The 22,373-nt window shown below is 41.5% G+C and overlaps 2 protein-coding genes across 7 annotated transcripts in view; both read left to right on the forward strand.

The window, feature by feature from the left end:
• The first annotated feature begins 1,637 nt into the window (after positions 1 to 1,637).
• LOC109906575 (uncharacterized) lies at positions 1,638 to 14,537 on the forward strand. Of its 5 annotated transcripts, none has more exons than XR_004203393.1 (6): positions 1,638 to 2,207; positions 2,321 to 2,412; positions 4,363 to 4,489; positions 4,624 to 4,766; positions 5,298 to 8,697; positions 8,799 to 9,059. XR_004203393.1 is itself a non-coding variant. In XM_020504333.2 (6 exons), exons 3-6 carry the CDS (start codon positions 4,405 to 4,407, stop codon positions 14,244 to 14,246), a joined length of 894 nt encoding a protein of 297 aa, XP_020359922.1. In that variant the 5' UTR covers positions 1,698 to 2,207; positions 2,321 to 2,412; positions 4,363 to 4,404; the 3' UTR covers positions 14,247 to 14,537. The 5 variants fall into 5 exon arrangements, 3 of the variants coding, with proteins under 3 accessions (XP_020359922.1, XP_020359921.1, XP_031648016.1); XM_020504333.2 differs by lacking the exons at positions 5,298 to 8,697; positions 8,799 to 9,059 and adding exons at positions 13,429 to 13,515; positions 13,668 to 14,537 and having other exon boundaries at positions 1,698 to 2,207; XM_020504332.2 differs by lacking the exons at positions 5,298 to 8,697; positions 8,799 to 9,059 and adding exons at positions 13,429 to 13,515; positions 13,668 to 14,537 and having other exon boundaries at positions 1,709 to 2,202.
• A 1,415-nt stretch (positions 14,538 to 15,952) lies between these two features.
• LOC109906576 (equilibrative nucleoside transporter 2) overlaps positions 15,953 to 22,373 on the forward strand; it is a 29,164-nt gene continuing 22,743 nt past the window's right edge. For both annotated transcript variants that reach the window (XM_020504335.2, XM_031792158.1), the window contains exon 1: positions 15,953 to 16,214. The gene's annotated coding sequence lies outside the window, so the exon portion shown is untranslated. The remainder of the gene's footprint in view (positions 16,215 to 22,373) is intronic.

Raw genomic sequence — 22,373 nt, forward strand, 5'->3', positions numbered from 1 at the left:
TGCCTTATTCTACAATTGATGGAGAAAAACATCAATTTAATCCATCTACACACAATACTCCCATAATGACAAAGCAAAACAGTTTTTTTTAAAATTTTTGCAAATTTATAACAAACTGAAATTTCACATTTACATCAGTATTCAAACCCTTTGCTATGAGACTTGAAATTGAGCTCGGGTGCATCCTGTTTCCAATGATCATCCCTGAGCTGTTACTACAGTTGACAGTGCATGTCAGAGCAACAACCAAGCCATGCTGTTCCTAGGCTGTCATTGTTAATAGGAATTTGTTCTTAACTGACTTGCCTAGGTAAAATAATGGTTAAATACAAAATAAATGGATGTCAAAGGAATGGTCCATAGGCCTCCGAGACAGGATTCGGCACAGATCTGGGGAAGGGTACCAAACAATGGCAATGGAGTAGAATGTACTTTTTTACAAGTAATCAGAACTGAACCAGAATCAGAACCCCATACCATCTAAGCCAGTTCATCTACATGAAAATGATCCCGGGGAGGACCCCGTACCATCTAAGCAAGGGGACTGGAATTGGTAAAACTCGCAGTTTAACACACAAAATGAACCTCTTTCCTTAAAGTATGAAAGGGGAGGTTAACTTGTCCCCAGACAATCGATATAAGATCGACTAAGTTTCAGTCATGACATTTTTTTGTTGCTTTAACCAGAGTTAGGTACCGTCAATAAATTACACAATGTAAATGGGACAATATTTTCATGTTGCACACCTTTTCGTTATCTAATTTAAATGCGTTCAATATTCATATATGCATTTTTACAATTTATAGTTGGTTTGAAGTTGTCATTGAAATTTAGAGCTACTGACATTTTACAATATTGTCCCATGTAATTGTGTAATTTTCTGATGGTTCTTAACTAGTCCCATTGGGAAATATCGAATGCCACAATAAATTGACAATGGGCATTATGCGTCTATCATAGTCCAAAACGTGTATGCGTACACACTGCAGTGTTGTAGAATAATGGACCGTTGACTTTCATACTTTTTAAATTCTCGGCACAGCTCAAACAGTTTCTCTATCTTTCAACACATTCAAATTAGTAGAGGACGCATACCGGAATTGTGGGGAGGTGGTGTTCAGTGTTTCAGAGCAGTGTATCTATGTCACAATGGGATGCCGGACTATCGCGTCTCAGCGTCTGGACAAGGATTTGGGATCGGGTCGCGTACAGCAGCACTCAGAATTTATGATTTACTTGGATGCTGCCAGCTGTGGGCAGGTTTGAAATAAACCCAAACCAATGGAAATTTAATGGTATTCTTTATTCTGTGACGTTTTTTTTTCTCTCCTAATCTCACAAATCTCCGTTTTGGACAAGACTTTATGACCGAAATGATCCTATTTACACTTTGTAGTCAATTTTGACACTAGAATACATGTTTGACTCATATCGAGGTTTATGTGTGGTGTTGTCCAAAACGGAGATTTGCGAGATTAGGAGGGAAAAAACGTTAACTTGGCCCCAGACAATCGATATAAGATCGACTAAGTTTTTCATGAAATTTAGTGGTATTAGAAATAGTTGATGAATATTGAGATAGAAATAGAATTTAAAACATCATTTGAGAGACATTTGTAGCACATTTAAGTAAACATAATATTTTGACTAGTGACATCACAGTTGCTTGTTGTATAGTTGAATTGATGGCCATTACATTTGAAATCAATCTCAAATTAAACGAATTCAATTCGAAAGGAATTTTGTATTCGCACAACACGATACTTATTGCGTGACCTCGTGATAAATCTCGTCAATAGCTCCGCCCCAAATAGGAAGTCGTGCACAACCATTGTTCAACCATTTGTTTTGCCAGGGAACAGGTAAACGTGGATACGAGTCTATTTAGATCAAGTCTAAACATTCTCGTTTTCTCAACAAAGTTAAAGATTTACTAGCAATGACAATGGAGAATGCTGCCCACCTCCAAAGTCAGCTAACCTCTCTCATGAACGCGGTAATGAGGGCAGCGGTCGTGGAAATAGTCAGACTTGTAGAGGGCAGCGCCGTGGCCCTTCGCGACGAGTTGTCCAAGAGTAAACGGGAGAACGAAGCACTGAAAGCCGAGAACGAGTCGAATAAAAATAAGATGCAACATTTGGAAGCAAAACTAGCTGCGGAGCAGCGTTCTCTTGGTTGTCATGTAGCCGAAGCTGGTGGCGGTAAGGTAGTGTGTGTGGATAGTTGAAAGCTTTCTATTGTATTGATTTTGTTAACGTTACACGATTTCTTTCTGGGCAAATAAAAATGTCATGGTTTCTGTTTATGGTAATTATATAGATCAATTTGTCCAAACAAAGGAAGATGTTAAGGCTTGTGCAGAGAAGACCCGTGCAAGGCTGCAATCTTTGGAGCCAGCAGGCCAATCCCAGGTTAGTATATTGTATAAACACAGATATTTCACCGGATGAATATTCATTGCCAAATATGGTAAAGAGGAGTTACTGCACATGCGCTTCAGAATAGGCGTGCCCAAACGGAAACATGCTAGAACACGCCAATATCTTCTGGCTAGATCGTCCTTGGCTCTGCCCCACCCTCCTTTTTTTGTTCTGCCAACTATGAATAATTTGTTCCCATTGGATATGACAGGCTGTGGTCCGTCTTGTGTTAGTTATAAAACATCTTTGGTATAAGATCAGTTCCATGGTAACGGACTGATCCTTGGGAAGGCCCTATACCATCAAAGTTCACATTTTTAAATGGTAAGGTTAGGGTCTTGGTATGTGCGCTCTGGCCAACAGCTTGCAGATACACTGCAGGTTGAGAGCTTGAAGTTCCTTGGTGTCCACATCACCAACAAACTATCATGGTCCAAACACACCAAGACAGTTGTGAAGAGGACACGACAAAGCCTTTTCCCCCTCGGGAAACCCCCCAAAATTGACATGGGTCCTCAGATCCTCAAAAAGTTCTACAGCTACACCATCGAGAGCATACTGAATGGTTGCATCACTGTCTGGTATGGCAACTGCTCAGCCTCCAACCGCAAGGCACCACAGAGGGTAGTGCGTACGGCCTAGTACATCATTGAGGCCAAGCTTCCTGCCATCCAGGACCTGTATACAAGGTGGTGTCAGAGGAAAGCCCAATTTTTTTTTTTTAAAGATTTCAGCCACCCTAGTCATAGACTGTTCTCTCTGCTACCGCACGGCAAGCGGTACCGGAGTGCCAAGTCTAGGTCCAAAAGGCTTCTTAACAGCTTCTACCCCCAAGCCATAAGGCTCCTGAATAGCTAATCAAATGGCTACCCAGACTATTTGCATTGTCCCTCCTCTTTTACGCTGCTGCTTCTCTGTTTATCTATGCATAGTCACTTTAACTCTACCTACATGTACATATCACCTCGACTAACCTGTGCTCCCGCACATTGACTCTGTACCGGTACCCCCTGTATATAGCCTTGCTACTGTTATTTCCGACTGCTCTTTAATTATTTGTTATTTTTTACTTATCTATCTTTTACTTAACACTTAACTGCATTGTTGTTTAAGGGCTTGTAAGTAAGCATTTCACTGTAAGGTCTACACCTGTTGTATTCAGCGCATGTGACAAATTTAAATGTGATTTATAGCCTACTTCAGGGTGAGATTGTTATGGACAAAAGTGCGATAAAATAAAAAAAAAGGTCATTGACCGTCATGTCACCAGAATAAGACACTATTTATTGGAATGCAGCATCAAGCTCACCACTGTGCACTTTCATCGCCCTGTGAAGTTCATCGTAACTTATGTCATCTGTAACCTAATAAACGGTATGCTTTCCCGAGTCGTAGTGGGAGGACCACACAACATGTCATAGTGTTTACTTCGATATGGTTGTTATATCAATATTTGCGCATAAAGGCATTTCAACCACCATTACTCACGTAATTAAATTCACAGACATGGAAAGATCGTCAAGGTCGTCATATGCAAGTCAGTTTCATCATAGCGCTTGATGGTTTTTGCGACTGCACTTTAAGAAACGTTCAAAGTTCTGAACTCTTGTGTTAACTGACCTTTGTGTCTAAAAGTAATGATGGACTGTCGTTTCTCTTTGTTTGTTTGAGCTGTTCTTGCCATAATATGGACTTAGCCTTATTTGGTAAAATACCATTCTTCTGTTATCATCAGAGTTTGTATGCTTTATTTAACTCTGCAATCATTTATTTTTAGTTTGACATATTTTAAAGTGAAATATCTCAGTTAATTATTGTGGAATTGCCTATAATTATATACTAACCTGTATATTCAGATGAGGTGTTCAATGCATGTACTATGTGTTACGTGCAGTTGTTTCCTAGTGGAAATCATGTGGGACGTCATTGTGTTTGATGCAGGCTACAGCTTTCAATAAAGGGGAAGGCCTAAAAGTTGTTGCCATGGAGAAGGATGGAATACAAGTACTTCGCATCAAGAAGGAAATAAATGAAGGCACAGAACATGACACACCATGTCCAATGACCGGTGAGCGCGACAGTAAATCATCATTGCCCCATAGGTATTGGAAAAATGGATACATCACGACTCTGTTTGAGAATAGTGGATCATTATTTTTCCTCCCCTAGACACACTGTAATGGCAACGGTCTCTGTTTGCAGGTGAGCAGCCGTGTCCCAAAGTGGACATGGTGTATGGCAAGGAGTGGAGCCAAAGCCTGTGGCGAGACGGAAAAGAAATAGGAGACCGCAGCGACGGAACAGAGGAGAAAGAAACTCCAGGACCATCAATGACCCAGCATCAGGTCAGTCCCCTTCCCCCTCAGAGTTTTTTTTATCTGAATGAAGGCTTATGTAATACAAACGCACGTGATGTTGACATGGTTGCGATTATCAGGTTGATTGTGACCTATACATACACACACACGCACACACACACCAAGATGGAACTCACACAGTGCTTCATTCCATGATTTGATTCTATTGAGACATGCTGTGGTCATAAAATACAAACGAATCAGACATTACGAAGGATGGGGAAAGCAAACTAAAACACCGCATTCCAACAGTCAAACCAAACAATGCAAATGTTCTTCAAGAAGGAATCTTGTACCAGCTCTTCAAGTGCTTTGCGTCTCCCAAGGTCCTGCAGTAATAGGAAATGAACAACAAACTCAAATCCCCTCAAAAGACACTGGAGAACAATAAAAAATAAACTCTAAGCTTATTGAATGTACAGAAATAGCCCTTTGTATCAACATGGGCCTCAGACTACCAGGCAGGCTACCAAGTCCCTTTACGTGTTTATTTACATACAATTCGTCGTCTTCTTACAGAACGGAGGTTCCACTTCAGTGCAGTAAGCTGAGTCCATCCACTCCTATCTTCAAAGTCTTCTGTGATCCTGAACGAGACGCGTATCCCGACTAATGACTTAAGAGGGAATTTCTGAATTCTGTTCTCCTTGTCACTGACTGGTCATGACAGATAGACGGCAACGTTAAAGATCCTTGTCTTTATTTACTGGTTGGCCCACGGGACCTCCTATAAAACTGTCTCAAGGGGGGTGGACAGTAGTCGTGTGCCACGTCAGGGTCAAGATCCCCAGTGCACCGCACCCACAACAATGTCCAGGTGAACATCCCCCTCCCCACCATCAACTTCCAAGGGGTCTGCGACCACATGCCGCTTCATCAATATCTTCGCGGGGCTGCCTAGGTCTATGAGCGACTTGAAGGTGCTCAGGCATAGTCCCCTGTAGAAAAGTGCCCTGTACCCTCCCCCCAGATGCTTCCTCCTGGGCAACGGCGGGTACCCCTGTCTACAGATGCCTGTGTGCCTCATCACACCATATCCAAAATCTGATCAGAACCCAGAGCACGACCAGTTTAACCAGAACCACGCCAAGGCTCTCTTCCCCCATCGAGAGGACCTTCAACATCATGAGAAAGCGCTGGCACATCTTCCTCCAGCCCATCAAGCTCCACCCATTCTTCATCCCGAAAGTGCTTGCAATGTGCACTGTGCCGCATAACATCTGCCTCCGGTCCGGGGATGTGCTGGAGCCAGTAAAGATTGAGGACAGAAACGAGGTGACTGAGGCTCTGAAGGAGTGGCTAGTGTCGAATGAGACCAGCAGAAAGGCGTTGAGGGACAGTTTGGCTTAACAGATCTCTACAATGAAATGAATGGCCTCAGTGAATGATGGGCAAGGGACATCTGCACCGGCAAACATGGTGGAAATTGATTACCTCAGGAGCCAATAAGCGGTGGTGGAACTGTCGCTGCCAACCTTTCATGTTTTTCGTGAAACAATTTAGCAAAGTCACCTCTCCTATTCTAATGCTTGTATACAGTACCATGTATAAGATCCTCCACTTTATTTCAAATTATATATATATATATTTTTTTATACTGTACATGGTGAAGTGAAACACGATTGTTTGTTTTTTTGGTATGGTGTGATTGTGGGACTGGTATTCTAACTAGTTTTTTTAAATTTAAATTGTTATTACTGTATGGACAATAAAAGCATCCCCTGTGGTCTGCAGTGCAGCCCTGCATGTGGTATGCATTCAAGTCTTTGATTATGCCCTTTTCATTGTGTCACCTAAAGGGACATTTTACCTTAGTGGAAAATACATGAAAAGTTCCTAATGCCAGGCGTATTTCAACCACTAATGCATTGTATACCAGTGATGAAACGGACCAAACCATCCTTGTATTCTTATGTCGTTACTGAATGCTTTAACCTTGTGTGGTGTTCGGGTCTGTGGGACCCATTTTCAATGTTTACTAAAATGAAAAACCTGAGACTCATTGGCCGTGGCTCATTTTCTGTGAACAACTTGTAAAATAACACATTTTCATTGAGTCAACACTGTGCACCCCCCTACAAATCTATATTACCTATGTGGTGTTCGGGTTCACTGGACCAGAGGGTAATAAAAGTGTGTTTGTAGGTGAGGAAAAAAAAGTTTGCGATGTGCCTTCACTCCGTCTTCCTCCTCTCTGCACGTGCTATTTCAACAGCACCAAGAACCTGTTTGTCTTCCTTCCTGTCTCCTGCTTTTCTCACACTCTTTACCCTTTGTGGTGTGTGAAAGTACACAATGTCTTGCCTGGAATTTCGATACGTTGTAAAATTAAATAGAAAAAATCTGTATTTTCCCACGCTCTTCCCCAGCCAGGTGCAAATTGGGGGAGGGACAAAACAAATAAATAGCTTTGTGTGTGGCTTCTTACCACAATAATTCAGTATGGCAAAAATAATCTCTGCTCAGAGGGCCTTTTAGAAATACTTTTTTCAGAGAGAAGCTAGTCTTGAAGGAGTGTCTTCCACTGTGGAAGATTAAGAATTTTTCAAATATGAGGATCATGTCTCTGTCAATTTGGAGTCTGGCATTGAGTTGGAAGAGGAGGATGAGATTGACCCGCAGCCAGCCTTAGGACCAACCTGTCACCAACCAGCTCATCAGCGGTCTGCAGGAGGAGAAGTATTGATGACAAAATTCAAATTGAATGGTCTTCTTGACCAAGGAATGAGCCACCCCGCATGCCAATGTGCAGGACATAAAGTCTTCTAATGAACTGTTCATCTCAGACACCATCCAGATAATCATTCTGGACTGCTAATTTGGATGGAATGTGTGTTTTTGAAGAGGGATGGAAGGAGATGGACCAAACTCATTTACATGCATACTTTGGGGTTCTTATCCTTACTGGTGTTTTCAGATCCAATGGGGAATCCACAGAATCCCTATGGGAGGCAGAAACTGGCAGATAACTTTTCTGTGCAACAATGTTTCTGGAAAACTTCCACATTATTTCCAGGATTATCCGCTTCTATATCCGAGACACCAGACCAGCTCGGCGGCAGAGAGACAAGCTAGCTGCAATCAGGTCAGTGTGGGACAAGTGGGTGGACAGCCTTCCACTGTTTTACAACCCTGTGCTCAACGTTACTGTTGATGAGCAGGTTACGCCATTTAGGGGCCGCTGCCCCTTCAGGCAGTACATATCGTCTAAACTCGCAAAATATGTCATCAAGATCTGGGCTGCCTGTGATGCTGCTTCATCATATGCATGGAACTTCTAGTGTATATGGGGAAGCCCGATGGAGCCTCTGAGAGGGACCAAGGGATGCAGGTTGTCCTGCACAGGGACTCTGTGGCCACATCACCTGCGATAACTTTATTTTTTATTTTTTACTTCGCAAGCTGGGACAGGAGCTCCTCAAGAGGAAGCTGACAATGGTAGGAGGGATACGGAAAAACAAGCCAGAGCTCCCACCTCAGCTGTTGAATACACAGAACTGGTCTATCAATTCTTGAGTACGCTGCATAGGGATGGGAGAATTTGTGCCCAGGAATATCAAATAGAAATCATAATGGATTACAATGCCACAAAAGGAGGGGTGGACAATTTAAACAAGCTGGTGACTGGCTACCGCTGCAAAAAGAAGCACCCTATGCTGGCCACTTGTGATATTCTTGGACATCTCAGCATACAACACTTATATCATGTGGATGGCGTTGAACCCAGATTGGAACAGAGGGAAGCGCCAGAGAAGACGGCTCTTTCTCGAGGAGCTGGGCAAGACATTGGTAAGACCTCAGATCCAGAGGAGGCAACATCCCAAGGACCCCAGCTTCTGCAGCCATCGTGAGGATTCAGGAGGATGATGCTGGTGCCGCATCCGCTTGACCCACGGAATCAACTACTCCAATACCGGAAGTAAGTTTGAGTGACGTTGGTGTGTGTGTGACTCTCCTACCTTGGCCTGCTGTGTGTGATGTTTAGTAAAATTCCTGAACTAAGTGTTTTCATCATTCTAGATTGCAACTGGTAGCAACAAGAAGAAGCGCTGCGACGTGTGTGGACCCAAGAAGGACAGGAAGACACAGTACACATGCGTCAAGTGCAAGAAATACATTTGCAGCACACACACAGTAAAACTCTGTCCCTCATGTGGTGTGTAGACCGGCCTTAATTTGTGTACAATGAGGCTCATTTATCATTTCCATAAGATACTGTAAGTAAAATTTGTCCTTCCAATTTGTTCAGTTCAAAGCATTAAACATCGATAGTGATGAAAACCTTGTTTCGTTTATTTGTACAATATAACCTTGATTTATTCCACCCATATCTTGATTATAATAGATTTTTCTAATAGATTTTTTTTTTTAAACGAGTAGAGCTTTTATTGATAAATGTGATCTACCAGAGGTAAATGGCAAATACTAACCATGTATGCTGTCTATATTGCTTGTAATTAATATAAGTCAACGTTTTAAGTATTTGTATGTAAATTAAGGCTGTATTGTTTTAACCCAATAATGTTGTGGGTCCATCAGACCCAAGAACATTGGGTGAATAACAAAAAAACATGAACCACCACACAACGGTTAATATGCTACTTGACTTTTTCCACATTTTGTTGTTACAGCCTGAATTTAAACTGGATTAAAGCTGCAATATGCAAAAATCGCTACACCATTTCCTGGTTGCTAAAATTCGAATAGTTCGCCTTATTTCAGTTTGTGACAAAACAAGCAATACAGTGTATTCAGAAAGTATTCAGACCTCTTGACTTTTTCCACATTTTTGTTACGTTACAGCCTTATTCTAAAATGTATTAAATCGTTTTTTCCTCATCAAGCAATACCCCATAATGACAAAGAAAAAAAGGTTTTTACATAAATATTCTGACCCATTACTCAGTACTTTGTTGAAGCACCTTTGGCAGCGATTACAGCCAGGAGTCTTCTTGGGTATGACAATACAACCTTGGCACACCTGTATTTGGGGAGTTTCTCTCATTCTTCTATGCAGATCCTCTCAAGATCTGTCAGGTTGGATGGGGAGCGTCACTGCACCGCTATTTTCAAGTCTCTCCAGAGATGTTCGATCGGATTCAAGTCCAGGCTCTGGATGGGCCACTCAAGGACATTGAGACTTGTCTCAAAGTCACTCCTGTATTGTCTTGGCTGTATGCTTAGGGTCTTTGTCCTGTTGGAAGGTGAACTTTTGCCCCAGTCTACGGTTCTGAGCACTATGAAGCAGGTTTTCATCAAGAATCTCTCAGTACTCTGCTCTGTTCACCTTTCCCTCAATCCTGACTAGTCTTCCAGTCCCTGCTGCTGGAAAAAACATCCCCACAGCATGATGCTGCCACCATCATCCTTCGTTGTAGGAATGTTGCCAGGCTTCCTCCAGATGTGATGCTTAGCATTCAGGCCAAAGAGTTCAATCTTCATTTCATCAGACCAGAGAATCTTGTTTATCATGGTCTGAGAGTCCTATAGGTGCCTTTTGGCAAACTCCAAGTGGGCTGTCGTGCATTTTACTGAGTGGTGTGCTGCAGAGATGGTTGTCCTTCTGGAAGGTTCTCCCATTTCTGCAGAGGAACTCTGGGGCTCTGTCAGAGTGAACCATCGGGTTCTTGGTCACCTCCCTTCACCCCCGATTGCTCAGTTTGGCTGGGCAGCCAGCTCTAGGAAGTGTCTTGGTGGTTCCAAACTTCTTCCATTTAAGAATGATGGAGGACACTGTTCTTGGGGACATTTAATGCTGCAGAACGTTTTTGGTACTTTTCCCCAGATCTGTGCCTCGACACAATCCTGTCTCGGATCTCTACGGACAATTTCTTAGACCTCATGGCTTGGTTTTTGCTCTGATATGCACCGTCAACTGTGGGAGCTTTTGTAGACAGGGGTGTGCCTTTCTGAATCAGGTCCAATGAATTGAATTTACCACCGGTGGACTCCCAAGTTGTAGAAACATCTCAAGGATGATCAATGGAAACCGGATGCACCGGAGCTCAATTTCGAGTCTCATAGCAAAGGTCTGAATACTTATGTAAGTAAGGTATCTGTTATTTATTTGTAATAAATGTGCAAAAATGTCTAAACCTGTTTTCGCTTTGTCATTATGGGGTATTGTGTGTAGATGGATGAGGGAAAACATGTATTTATTCCATTTTAGAATAAGGCTGTCACGTAACCAAATGTGGGGAAAAAAAGTCAAGGGTTCTGAATACTTTCCAAATGCACTGTATATAGTGTACAGAATCATTGCACCATCTAAACCGCTGTGATATTTTCAATAACTAAAAATATTGTATTTTCAGCAGTTTGAAGCTGGTGTACAAAACTGAAAAGTAAAAGACTCAAAAAGGAGATGGGAAGCATAGAAATAGAACACACAACCCATATCTACAGCTTCTTAGACTTGCTTTCAATGAGAGACAGATCTTTAACTCACATTTCTATTTCAATATGATTGAGTCGCCTAAAATGTTATATTGCAGCTTTAAATAGAGCTTGTTGGTCACTGGCCAACACAATATCCCATAATGTCAAAGTGGAATTGTGTTTTTAGAACATTTCCAGTCCCTGCTGCTGGAGAAGTACTCAGTACTTTGTTGAAGCACCTTTGGCAGCGATTACAGCCAGGAGTCTTCTTGGGTATGACAATACAACCTTGGCACACCTGTATTTGGGGAGTTTAGAACATTTTTGCAAATTATTTAAAAAATCCTTGTCATTCAACCCATTTTGTTATGGCAATCCTAAATAAAATCAGTAGTAAATGTTTGCTTAAGTCACATAAGCTGCATGGACTCTGTGTGCAATAATAGTGTTTAACCTGATTTTTGAATTACTAGCCTCATCTCTTTACCCCACACACAATTATCTGTAAGGTCCCTCAGTTGAGCAGTGAATTTCAGACACGGATTCTAGCACAAAGACAAGGTAGGTTTTCCAATGCTTCGAAAGACGGGCACCTATTGGTAGATGGGATAAAATAATAAAGCAGACATTGAATATCCCTTTGAGTCTGGTGAAGTTATTAATTACACTTTGGATGGTGTATCAATACACCCAGTCACTACAAAGATACAGGCATCTTTCCTAACTCAGTTATTGAACCGGAAGGAAACCACTCAGGAATTTCACCATGAGGCCAATGGTGACTTGAAAACTGTTTTAATGTCTGTAATAGGAGAAGACTGAGGATGGATAAAAAACATTGTAGTTACTCCACAATACTAACCTAATTGACAGTGAAAAGGAAGCCTATACAGAGTAAAAAATATTCCAAAACATGCATCCTGTTTGCAACAAGGCACTAAAGTAATACTGGAAAAAAGGTGGCAAAGCAATTAACTTTTTGTCCCGAGTGCAAAGTGTTATGTTGGGGGCAAATCCAATACAACACATTTCTAAGTACCACTCTCCATATTTTAAAGCATAGTGGTGGCTGCATCATGTTATAGGTATGCTTATAATCCGTTAAGGACTGGGGAGTTTTTCAGGATAAAAAATAATCAAAATGGAGCAAAAAATCTTAGAGGAAAACCTTGTTTTTTTCTGCTTTCTACCAGCATTAGGAGATTAATTCACCTTTCAGCAGGACAATAACCTAAAACAAATGGCCAAATCTCTACACTGGAGTTGCTTACTAAGAAGACAGTGAATATTCCTGAGTGGCCGAGTTACAGTTTTGCCTGAAATCTACTTGAACATTTATGGCATGAACTGGAAATGGTTGTCTAGCAATGATCAACAACCAAATTGACTGCTTGAAGAATTTGTATTTTTTTGTGTGTACATTTTACAAATTTTTCTCCACAATTACATGATGTCCAATTAATAGTTAAAGTCTTGTCCCATTGCTGCAACTCCCGTACGGATTCGGGAGAGGCGAAGGTCGAGAGCCATGAGCCCTCCAAAACACAACCCTGCCATTGCTTCTTGACACACTGCTCGCTTAACCCGGAAGCCAGCCACGCCAATGTGTCGGAGAAAACACTACAGCTGGCGACCGAAGTCAGTCTGCAGGCGCCCAGCCCACCACAAGGAGTCACTAGAGCGCGATGGGACAAGGACATCCCAGCCGGCCAAACCCTCCCCTAACCCGGACGACGTTGGGCCAATTGTGCGCCGCCTCATGGGTCTCCCGGTCGCGGCCGGCTGTGACAGCCCGTGATCGAACCCAGATCTGTAGTGACACCTCTAGCACTGCGATGCAGTGCCTTAGACTGCTGCGCGACTTGGGAAAGCTTGAATCATTTTTTTAAAAGAATAATGGGCAAATGTTGCACAATCCAGGTGTGGAAAACTCTTAGAGACTTACCAAGAAAGACTCACAGCTGTAAATGCTGCCAAAGGTGCTTCCATAAAGTATTGAGTGTGTGAATACTTATGTAAATTTGATATTTCTGTATTTAATTTTCAATACATTTGTGACAATTTCTAAAAACACGCTTTCACTGCGTTATGGGATATTGTGTGTAGAGGGGTGAGAAAAAAATATTTAATCCATTTTGAAATAAGGCTGTGACACAACAAAAATGTGGAATAAGTCTATGGGTATGAAAACATTCCGACAGCACTGTATATTATTTTGACAACTGATCATTTTGATAATTAATTAAATAATCATTATTTGGACTTTTCACAGAAAAGGAGAATTGTCCATTATGCAGATGATTGGATTGAAGAGGACTGGATTAAAGAGGAGGGCGTACCAGTGGAAACCAATGAAAGTGTAAGTGTTTGGCGAGTAACCATATTTAGTGTTGGTGAAATGGATGTTAAGTGGTCAATTAGTAGCACAACATTTACAGTCAAAAAGAATGTTATTTTACAATTGAAACCTTGTTTATAATAAACAAATCATTGTTTTCCATGTTTTTGCAGATTGATACTTCAGTCATCCCATTCATGGCGGACAGTGATTTGTCAGAGTATGGAGACGGACTATCCACACTTTGCAGCCAAGCGAATTACATGGATGCCATGACAGAGAGCTTGAAAGGCAGATTAGGGTCTGTTAGGGATAAACAAACCACACGATTAAAAACTGGATTGTTGGGGAATACCAATGCCAAGAAGAAACAGAGAATAATTGAACTCGGCTGGATGGACTTCAATGAAAAGGGGAAAGAGTTCAAGCAAGTCAGGACAGTAAACGGTGGCGGTACAAGACACCTCTATGTTGACAAAAAGAAATCTGTTGAGGAAATCAAAGTAATGGCAGAGGAAATGTTTTTCCCAAATGGACTTTCAAAGAAAAACACACAACTGGAGGACTATCATCGAGAAATCAGATGGAGGTACTCTCAAGTAAACAATTCAAGCACTGTGGAAGAACTTTATGAGGAAACCAAAGTGGGATGTCTACGACTCTATCTTTGCACAAAGGCACACAGTGTCCGCGATTTTGGGGTTGTAGTCAGTGCCGCCTCTGCCTATACACAGAGTACGCGCTGCGCGTAGGGCCCGGCCTATACACAGTAAACGTTGCGCTTAGAACACCACCGATTGGTCGGACAATCAGGGCTGTAGCTCTGCCGCGTTCCACCCCAGATATCTATAGTTTAAACTGACGGATTTTGATGGGGGTATCTTTATCACGTTAGTTAGATTGCATCAAATAGACTCAACTGCCTAATTCTTGAGGACACAATTACCATATATTTTTGATTCATTAGATCATAATGTATATACAGTAATTTAGCGTGGAAATGTTTACTCAATGTATTAAAACTGGGACTTGTTTTGTTTGTACCAATGGTCTCCAATGTAATTTTTTGCTGATGTGGAATTTGTTTATGATCCTTTCTTTAGTTAGGCGTCAGGTAGTCTAGTGGTTAGAGCGTTGCGCCAGTAACCGAAGGTTTGCTGGATCGAAACCCCGAGCTGACAAGGTAAATATCTGTCGTTCTACCCCCGAGCAAGGCAGTTAACCTACTGTTCCCCTGGCGCAGAAGAGGTGGAATGTCGATTAAGGCAGCCCCCCGCACCTTTGATTGGGCGATTGTGCTTGTGCTTTGCTGAAAAAATACTACGCCCATTGTGAGATGGGTCAGATTGACCCGCACAGTTCAAACACTCCAGACAGTCAAAGAATCAAGTCAAAACAAAACAACTTTATTTTGTCTTCTCAGACCTTTCAGGAAGAAGAAATACAATACCAAAACTCTATATTTAACAACTATTTGTCAAACATATCTCACAAACAAGCATTTGTTTCCCCAAGTAGGCATTTGTTTTGTATTTCCCAGTAACGATAACACTTAGGTGTCATTTGACCCTATTGTTCAAATGTATCCCTGCACAGTCTTTCTCTCCGCGTGTTGAACACAATGTACCTGTGTGCTTGACAGTCTACCTTGACTTCGTTGTGGTGATGGTGACCATTCTATAGCACCATCTTTAGACTTTCATGTCCTCTCTTCTCTGGGTGATGGTTGTTGTATGCTCTCTCTCCTCATCTGTTGGAGGGGATGGTATGGCAGACTCCTCTGAATCCTCTTCACCAAAGAAAAATGCACTATCTGGATCATCAACAGCGTTGTCCTCCCATCTCTGAAACCTCTTCTCCTATTTGACTGTCACAGTCCAGAATTTGTGATAAGGCTTCATTGACTGAAAATCTTTCGGAGCTCATTTTTGACTGTCTGTGTCAGAGATCTGCTGCTCTCGCACTGAGAAGGAGAAGCTTTGGAAACTCATTTTCACCCAAACATAATCATACAAGTGCAACCAGAACCAGTCAAAGCAAAATACATCAGAGACACTTGTTTATTTTGGACCCGTGCCAATATCGATACACATGAAAGCCTCCGGATCAAAATGACCCACAACATCATGTTTGTATACAGAATATGCACAGACATTCCACAACATACCAGTGTCCACATTTTGAAGTTAGGCTCATGCCCCTAAATGAGGAAAAGGTATTTCATTTCATGGAGAAAACAAACAGGTTAACTAGTATTTTAGACAACTCAAAAGTGGAAATGGGTCAAAATGACCCGCAACATTAAGACACATTTCAGTTGAATGCATACAACTGACTAGGTATCCTCCTTTCCCTTGCCTCCTGTGAGAAGTTGAATACAACAGTTCATTGCAGCCCTCCCGTTATCACTTCCTATTGCCGAAAATGTTTTGTAGTCCCCGATCTATATTACGGGGAGGAGCATCTCAGCCATATGCGATGCTGTGTTTGATTCTGCCGGGATCGTGGGAAATGAAGGTTACGCTCTACGTGAGCCTCTTACTTCAGCGTAGCCGTAACGATTTGGCGCTCGGGCCACGTGGAGTGTTACATTTACCGTCTAACAATTTTTAATTATGACCTTCATGTCGTCGCTTTGGTATTCACAACGACATCAGCTTTGTTTACCGCCGCGACAGTGAAAACATTGAGCTGACTACCACGTTTCTCGTCACTACAAGGTGAGTGGGCGCAACGTGAGTCTGGCCTCTTCCGCGGTTTGATACGGAAAGCGGGAATGAATTACTACAATTGTTTCAGTTAATCGTAGCGATCAATTGTTTGGGAGTATAATCGTGTGAATTGGTTTTCGTCATTGTCTGTTAGGTGATGCGACAGACAAAGCCGCTCTTGTTCACCGGGCTTCTGGGATTTATAAAGGGGCCCCTTTTTGTAGTGTTGCTAGAATAATGTCCCCTGCTACAACTGTCAAATGGGTTGTTTAGTGAAATTAGATTATTGGTACTTAATATGCTGAAGGGAAATATACATCACATTCCCCGACATCTTTAGGCTGAGTACAAGTAACGTTACTCAAGTTTGCTCGTAATGCATATGCCCACGGAGGCATGCTGTAATTCACAGAAGTTTACGTCAAATCCTAAACCGTATTTTCAATTGAACTACATGTATTTAATTCTATTGAAATTGCATATCTGTTGAAGAATGGCGCGGCAGGTGCATTGCGGCTTGCTCTCAACAGTCAGCCAGTCAGCCTTTACAAACGGACTCTTTCACCTCATACGCAGTTTTGAATATTCAATATTCATCATGGGCTTTTTGGACACCACATGGGCAAGACTGACGCAAGACTGACGCAGTCGAGATTTACTCGTAATCCCTGATAAGAGATTCAGTGATAAACTGCGCGGCCTCTTCTGGAAATTCTGGGTGATCGGTCAGACGCGTTTATTTTCTGTACTGGTGTCTGCCATATGATTTGGAAGTGAAAATCAACAGTTCTACTGAGAAGGGCTCTTTAATTATTTGTTACTTTTATTTCTTATATATTTTTTAAGATATTTTTCTTAACTGCATTGGGCTTGTAAATAAGCATTTCACTGTAAGGTCTACCTACACCTGTTGTATTTGGCGCATGTGACAAATAGGATCTTAAAATGTTTCCTTGTATAGCCTAAGTAAATAATCAAATTAGCTTATTTGAGTAATAAAAAATATAAAAATCACAATGGAAAGGATTTGAGAAAATTCCACCTTTTGTTATCATGTTAGATATGAAAACAATGACAGAATAGATAAATCCTAATCTTTCTGTTTTGGTTATGACAGTAACAACTAGACCAGTTGGTGCTCAGAGACACTGATAACTCAGGGAGCTGCTCCACTTCCAATCTGGTCTACACACTTGTCTGTGTGTGTGTGAGATGGAGAGAAGAAAGAGCAAGAGAGTATGTGTGTTGCCCATGAAAGTAATTTCACAATTACACAGTGCTATGACACATCTATGGCTTGGGAAAACCGGTAAAGATCTATTTTTAGTCCTGCTGTTCCCCCAATACATGCCGCTTTAATCTGATGGACAGCTATTTTGTATGCAAGACGGCCCATTCGGAGTCATGGAATGAAAAACCTAAAATGAATGTCATTTATCCTACTCTACCGTTAATAGGCTACTGTCTGTGTGGACTAGTCTGCTAGTGTGACTTCTAGTCTAGAGGAACAGCAAGGTGCTGAATTGGTGTCTGTGGCTGTGGCTGTGTGTAGGGCAGTGGCCCAGAACGTTTATTTTTTATTTTTTACATATTCCCCAACCCATCAATTCTTAGCCTCTAGTCTGCGAAAATAAGTACACAAGAATCCTCAGTCTCCCAAGTTTCTGCTTAATCAGCTGATTAAATTGTCATGGGGCAGTGATTGTGTACGTGCTATTCTCTTTATCGTCTAAAGTTCCCCTTCTCTCTGGGTGATGAGGTTGAGCAGGTCTCTCTCTCTCTTTCTCTCTCTCTCTCTCTCTCACTCCTTCACAAGGTTGCGTTATCCATGGTTTTACCCAGTTTCAACAGTTCTGCTTGACTGCTTGTTGTGTAGTTAGTTATGCTGAAATGACTTTGACCAGACAGATATAGGCCTACCTCCGGTCTATCACTAGAGGACTGGGTGATCTCGGTCACCGAGGCTGATGTGAGGAAGGTCTTGAATCAGGTCAACACTCACAAGGCTGCGGGGCCGGACGGTATTCCAGGGCGCTTTCTCAGAACATGCGAAGATCAGTTGGCAGGCATATTCACTGTAATTTCACATGTAATCCCCACATGTCTTGAAATGGCTACCATCATTCCTGTTCCTAAGAACTCTAAGGCTTCATGCCACAATGACTACCTCCCTGTTGTACTCACATCTGTAATCATGAAGTGCTTTGAAAGACTGGTTATGGCACACATCAACTCTATCATCCCAGACACCCTAGACCCACCCACCTAGATAAGAGGAATACCAATGTAAGAGTCCTGTTCATTGACTACAGCTAAGCGTTCAACAGCATTGTCCTCTCCTAGCTTGTCACCAAGGTTAGAACCCGGTGACTGAACACTTTTTATGTCACTGTACTTGTGCACGTGACATTAAAAACTTGAAACTACTACAGTGCCTAGTGGAAGTCGACACACCCCTTGCATATGGTACGCCGCTTTGGTCTTTACGTGTCAAATAACACCATTTGACGCGTTAAATAAACTTGTTGACCAATCAGGACCTGAATATGACGTCACATAATAATTTAACACGTTCATACATTTTTTTCCATAGTGTAATCAATGTGTAATAACCATCGGTCGTATTTCATATGCACAGCGATTCACCGATACGTATGCTATGATGCTGGTAAAGTTTTGTCTCGTGCACCTGGCGCTGCCGCAGAAGCGCAGACAGTGCTGGTCATAAAAAAGCTAGCTAGCTGATGGATACAAAGCAATGTTCTTACCTTATCATAGCAAAACGACCATCTAGTTCAGTAGCTACATCTAAAATACCCCTCATTTATAAGACAGTTCTTATTTGATTGATGGTGGGCGGATCCACCAATGTGAAGGTAGCTACAATAAGGATTAGCCACAGTAGTGGAATTTGCGGTTTGCCTTCAAAATAAAAGTCTGTCATTGACAGTGATGCAAATGAATACAAATAGTGGAATTATGTCATAATTGAATATATCATGCTAAACGAGGTTGGAATGTCATAGAAATTCAACAAAATACAATTAGTTAATTTGATAAAAATCTGTAATCACACTGGCTATATTAGATTTTAGAATTGCATTGGGGGTGTACTTATTTCACTGTACAGCCTTACGTATGGATTGTGGATCAATGACATGGGGTAACAGTCTACTCCGTGACAGCCAGAGAACATTAATGTTGTAGCTGTTATTGCGGGACTCTGAGACCACTGAATTGAGCCACATTTATTGTACCAGTCAACCTACTATGTGTATTGAACACTATTCCAGAGGGAAAACAATACTGCGTGGATGTTTTGGAGTCTGAGAACTCTGAAATCTGAGGAAGACATGGGGGGGGGGCACTGAGTAGACTGGTACCCCATTTAATTGATCCCCCAACCGTAGGTAAGGCTGTACAGTGCAATATGATTGTCAGTACGTGCAATAGGCTGACTGGGGAGGTGATTTCCCTCATTCAAAGTCCCTGATAAGAGGATATTTGCATAAACTTTTCGCAGTTGTGTTCAGTGGGTGTCACCGAGTAGACTGATTCCCCATTTCATTGCTCCACATTACAACACTCCAACCTTGTTTAACATTATCTAGTCTAAATATGGCATGATTCCACCAATTTGTAACCTTCTGTGTCACTTTCAAAGAAGAACCTTTAGCATGAAGGCCAACCACAAATTCCACTATTGTGGCTAATCCTTATTGTGGCTAGACAAAACACATAACCCGGTCAGGTCAAGCAGCCTCACTAGTCAGAGGAAGCTAGCTGGTTGCTTATAACATAAGCTTTGGACAACAAATGCTAGCTAGTTATTTACATGAACTGAAGTTCAACAAAAGTGGCTACCTAGCTAATACTTACTCACATGGATTCCTAAATCATTGCTAAGAATATTGAAAATGACTGCAGTTTCTACTGGTCATTGTTTTCAGGCTAGTTGCATTGGTGCTAGCTAGGTACCAAGATAAAGCTAGCTAGCTTCCGCAGATGTTGCTAATAACATCTGTATCGAAGATATTTGCAAATGTTTTTTTAATGTTTTATCTTATTTCAAAGGCTCACACAGACCTTTTCCCATTTGGTTGAACAAATGATTAACAACGCTGTCACGCCTTGGTCTTAGTATTTTTGTGTTTTCTTTATTATTTGTTCAGGCCAGGGTGTGACATGGGGTTATTGTATTGTCTTATTGGGGTTTTTGTAGGCATTGGGATTGTGGTTGATTAGGGGTGTGTCTTGTATAGGCTTGGCTGCCTGAGGCGGTTCTCAATCAGAGTCAGGTGATTCTCGTTGTCTCGGATTGGGAACCGTATTTAGGTAGCCTGAGTTTCACTTTGTATTTCGTGGGTGATTGTTCCTGTCTCTGTGTAGTGTAGTAATTAGGTTTCACGTTCCGTTTGTTGTTTTTTATTTTTGTATAGTTATTTCATGTGTCACTTTTCCATTAAAGTCATGAGTAACCACCACGCTGCATTTCGGTCCGACTCTCCTTCAAACGAAGAACGTCGTTACAAACGCGGTATTGCAAACGCATCGTTCGTGGCCGGTGTGTGTTTGTTTGCAGACAGTGCTACTGAATAGTAGTGGTGGAGCTTGGCTTGAACATGCAAATTCAGCACACACACCATTCCATAATAGAATTATGTTATTTGACGTGTGAAATTAAAAGCTTATTTGACGCGTCAAATAGTGTTATTTGAAGTGTATCGTTTTTGACATGTTTTTACACCCCAGAGTAAATAGTTAGTGGATTTCCTTTGGCAGACTATACAGCTGTGAATCATATTCTACCAATTTTGCGCAACTCTTACGGCAACATACAGTGCCTTCGGAAAGTATTCATACCCCTTCACTTATTCCACATTTTGTTGTTGTTGCAGCATGATTTCCAAATGGATGCATTTTTCCTCACTCATTACATACATTTTTCCTACACACAATACCCCCCAAAGCGAAAACATGTTCTTAGAAATGTTTGCTAATTTAATGAAAATGAAATATCTAATTTATATAAATATTAACACCCCTGAGTCAATATGTGTTTGAGTCACTTTTGGCAGTGATGACAGCTGTGTCTTTCTGAGTAAGTCTTTAAGAGCTTTGCACACCTGGATTGTATAATATTTGCACATGATTATTTTTACAATTCTTCAAGCTCTGTCAAGTTGGTTGTTGATCATTGCTAGACAGCCATTTTCAATTATTGACATAGATTTTCAAGAAGTTTTCAGTCAACTGTAGCTAGGCCATTCTGGAACATTCAATGTCGTCTTGGTAAGCAACTCCAGTGCATGTTTGCATGTTTTAGGTTATTGTCATGCAGAAAGGTGAATTTGTCACCCAGTGTCTGTTGGAAAGCAGACTGAACCAGGGTTTCCTCTAGGATTTAGCCTATTCTTAGCTCTATTCCGTTTATTTTTGTCCTAAAAAAACTCCATAGTCCATGCCGATGCCAGTGATGTTGGATTTGTCCCAAACATGACACTTTGTATTCAGGACATAAAGTACATTTCTTTGCCACCTTTTTTTGTATTACTTTAGTGCCTTATTTGCAAACAGGATGCATGTTTTGAAATATTTGTATTCTGTACAGGCTTCCTTCTTTTCACTCTGTCTGTAACGGCTTTCCTCCTGGGAAGGAGAGGCGGACCAAAATGCAGCGTGGTTATAATTCATGGTTCTTTAATAAAGAAACTATACATGAATAAACTACAAAAGAAGAAACGTGAAAACCCGAAACAGTCCTGTGTGGTACAAAAACGGACACAGGAGACAACCACCCACAAAACCCAACACAAAACAGGCTACCTAAATATGGTTCCCAATCAGAGACAATGACTAACACCTGACTCTGATTGCGAACCATATCAGGCCCAAACACAGAAACAGACAAACTTGACATCCAACATAGAATGATCAGATCACACCCTGACCAAACAAAACATACAAAGCAAACTATGGTCAGGGTGTGACACTGTCATTTAGGTTAGTATTGTGGAGTAACTACAATATTGTTCCATCCTCAGTTTTCTCCTATCCCAGCCATTAAACTCTAACTGTTTGAAAGTCACCATTGGCCTTATGGTGAAATAACTGAGCGGTTTTCTTCCTCCCCGGCAACTGAGTTAGGAAGGATCATCTATTAACATT

Source organism: Oncorhynchus kisutch, linkage group LG16, assembly GCF_002021735.2.
Source record: "Oncorhynchus kisutch isolate 150728-3 linkage group LG16, Okis_V2, whole genome shotgun sequence".
Classification (NCBI taxonomy): domain Eukaryota; kingdom Metazoa; phylum Chordata; class Actinopteri; order Salmoniformes; family Salmonidae; genus Oncorhynchus; species Oncorhynchus kisutch.

What these genes read in the sequence shown, in the direction of transcription:
- LOC109906575 (XM_020504332.2), top strand. Translation starts at nt 1,941, where the DNA reads ATGACAATGGAGAATGCTGCCCACCTCCAAAGTCAGCTAACCTCTCTC. An exon ending in TGTAGCCGAAGCTGGTGGCG is followed by an intron (nt 2,203 to 2,320) that starts GTAAGGTAGTGT and finishes GTAATTATATAG; the next exon opens with ATCAATTTGTCCAAACAAAG. An exon ending in CAGTGGAAACCAATGAAAGT is followed by an intron (nt 13,516 to 13,667) that starts GTAAGTGTTTGG and finishes ATGTTTTTGCAG; the next exon opens with ATTGATACTTCAGTCATCCC.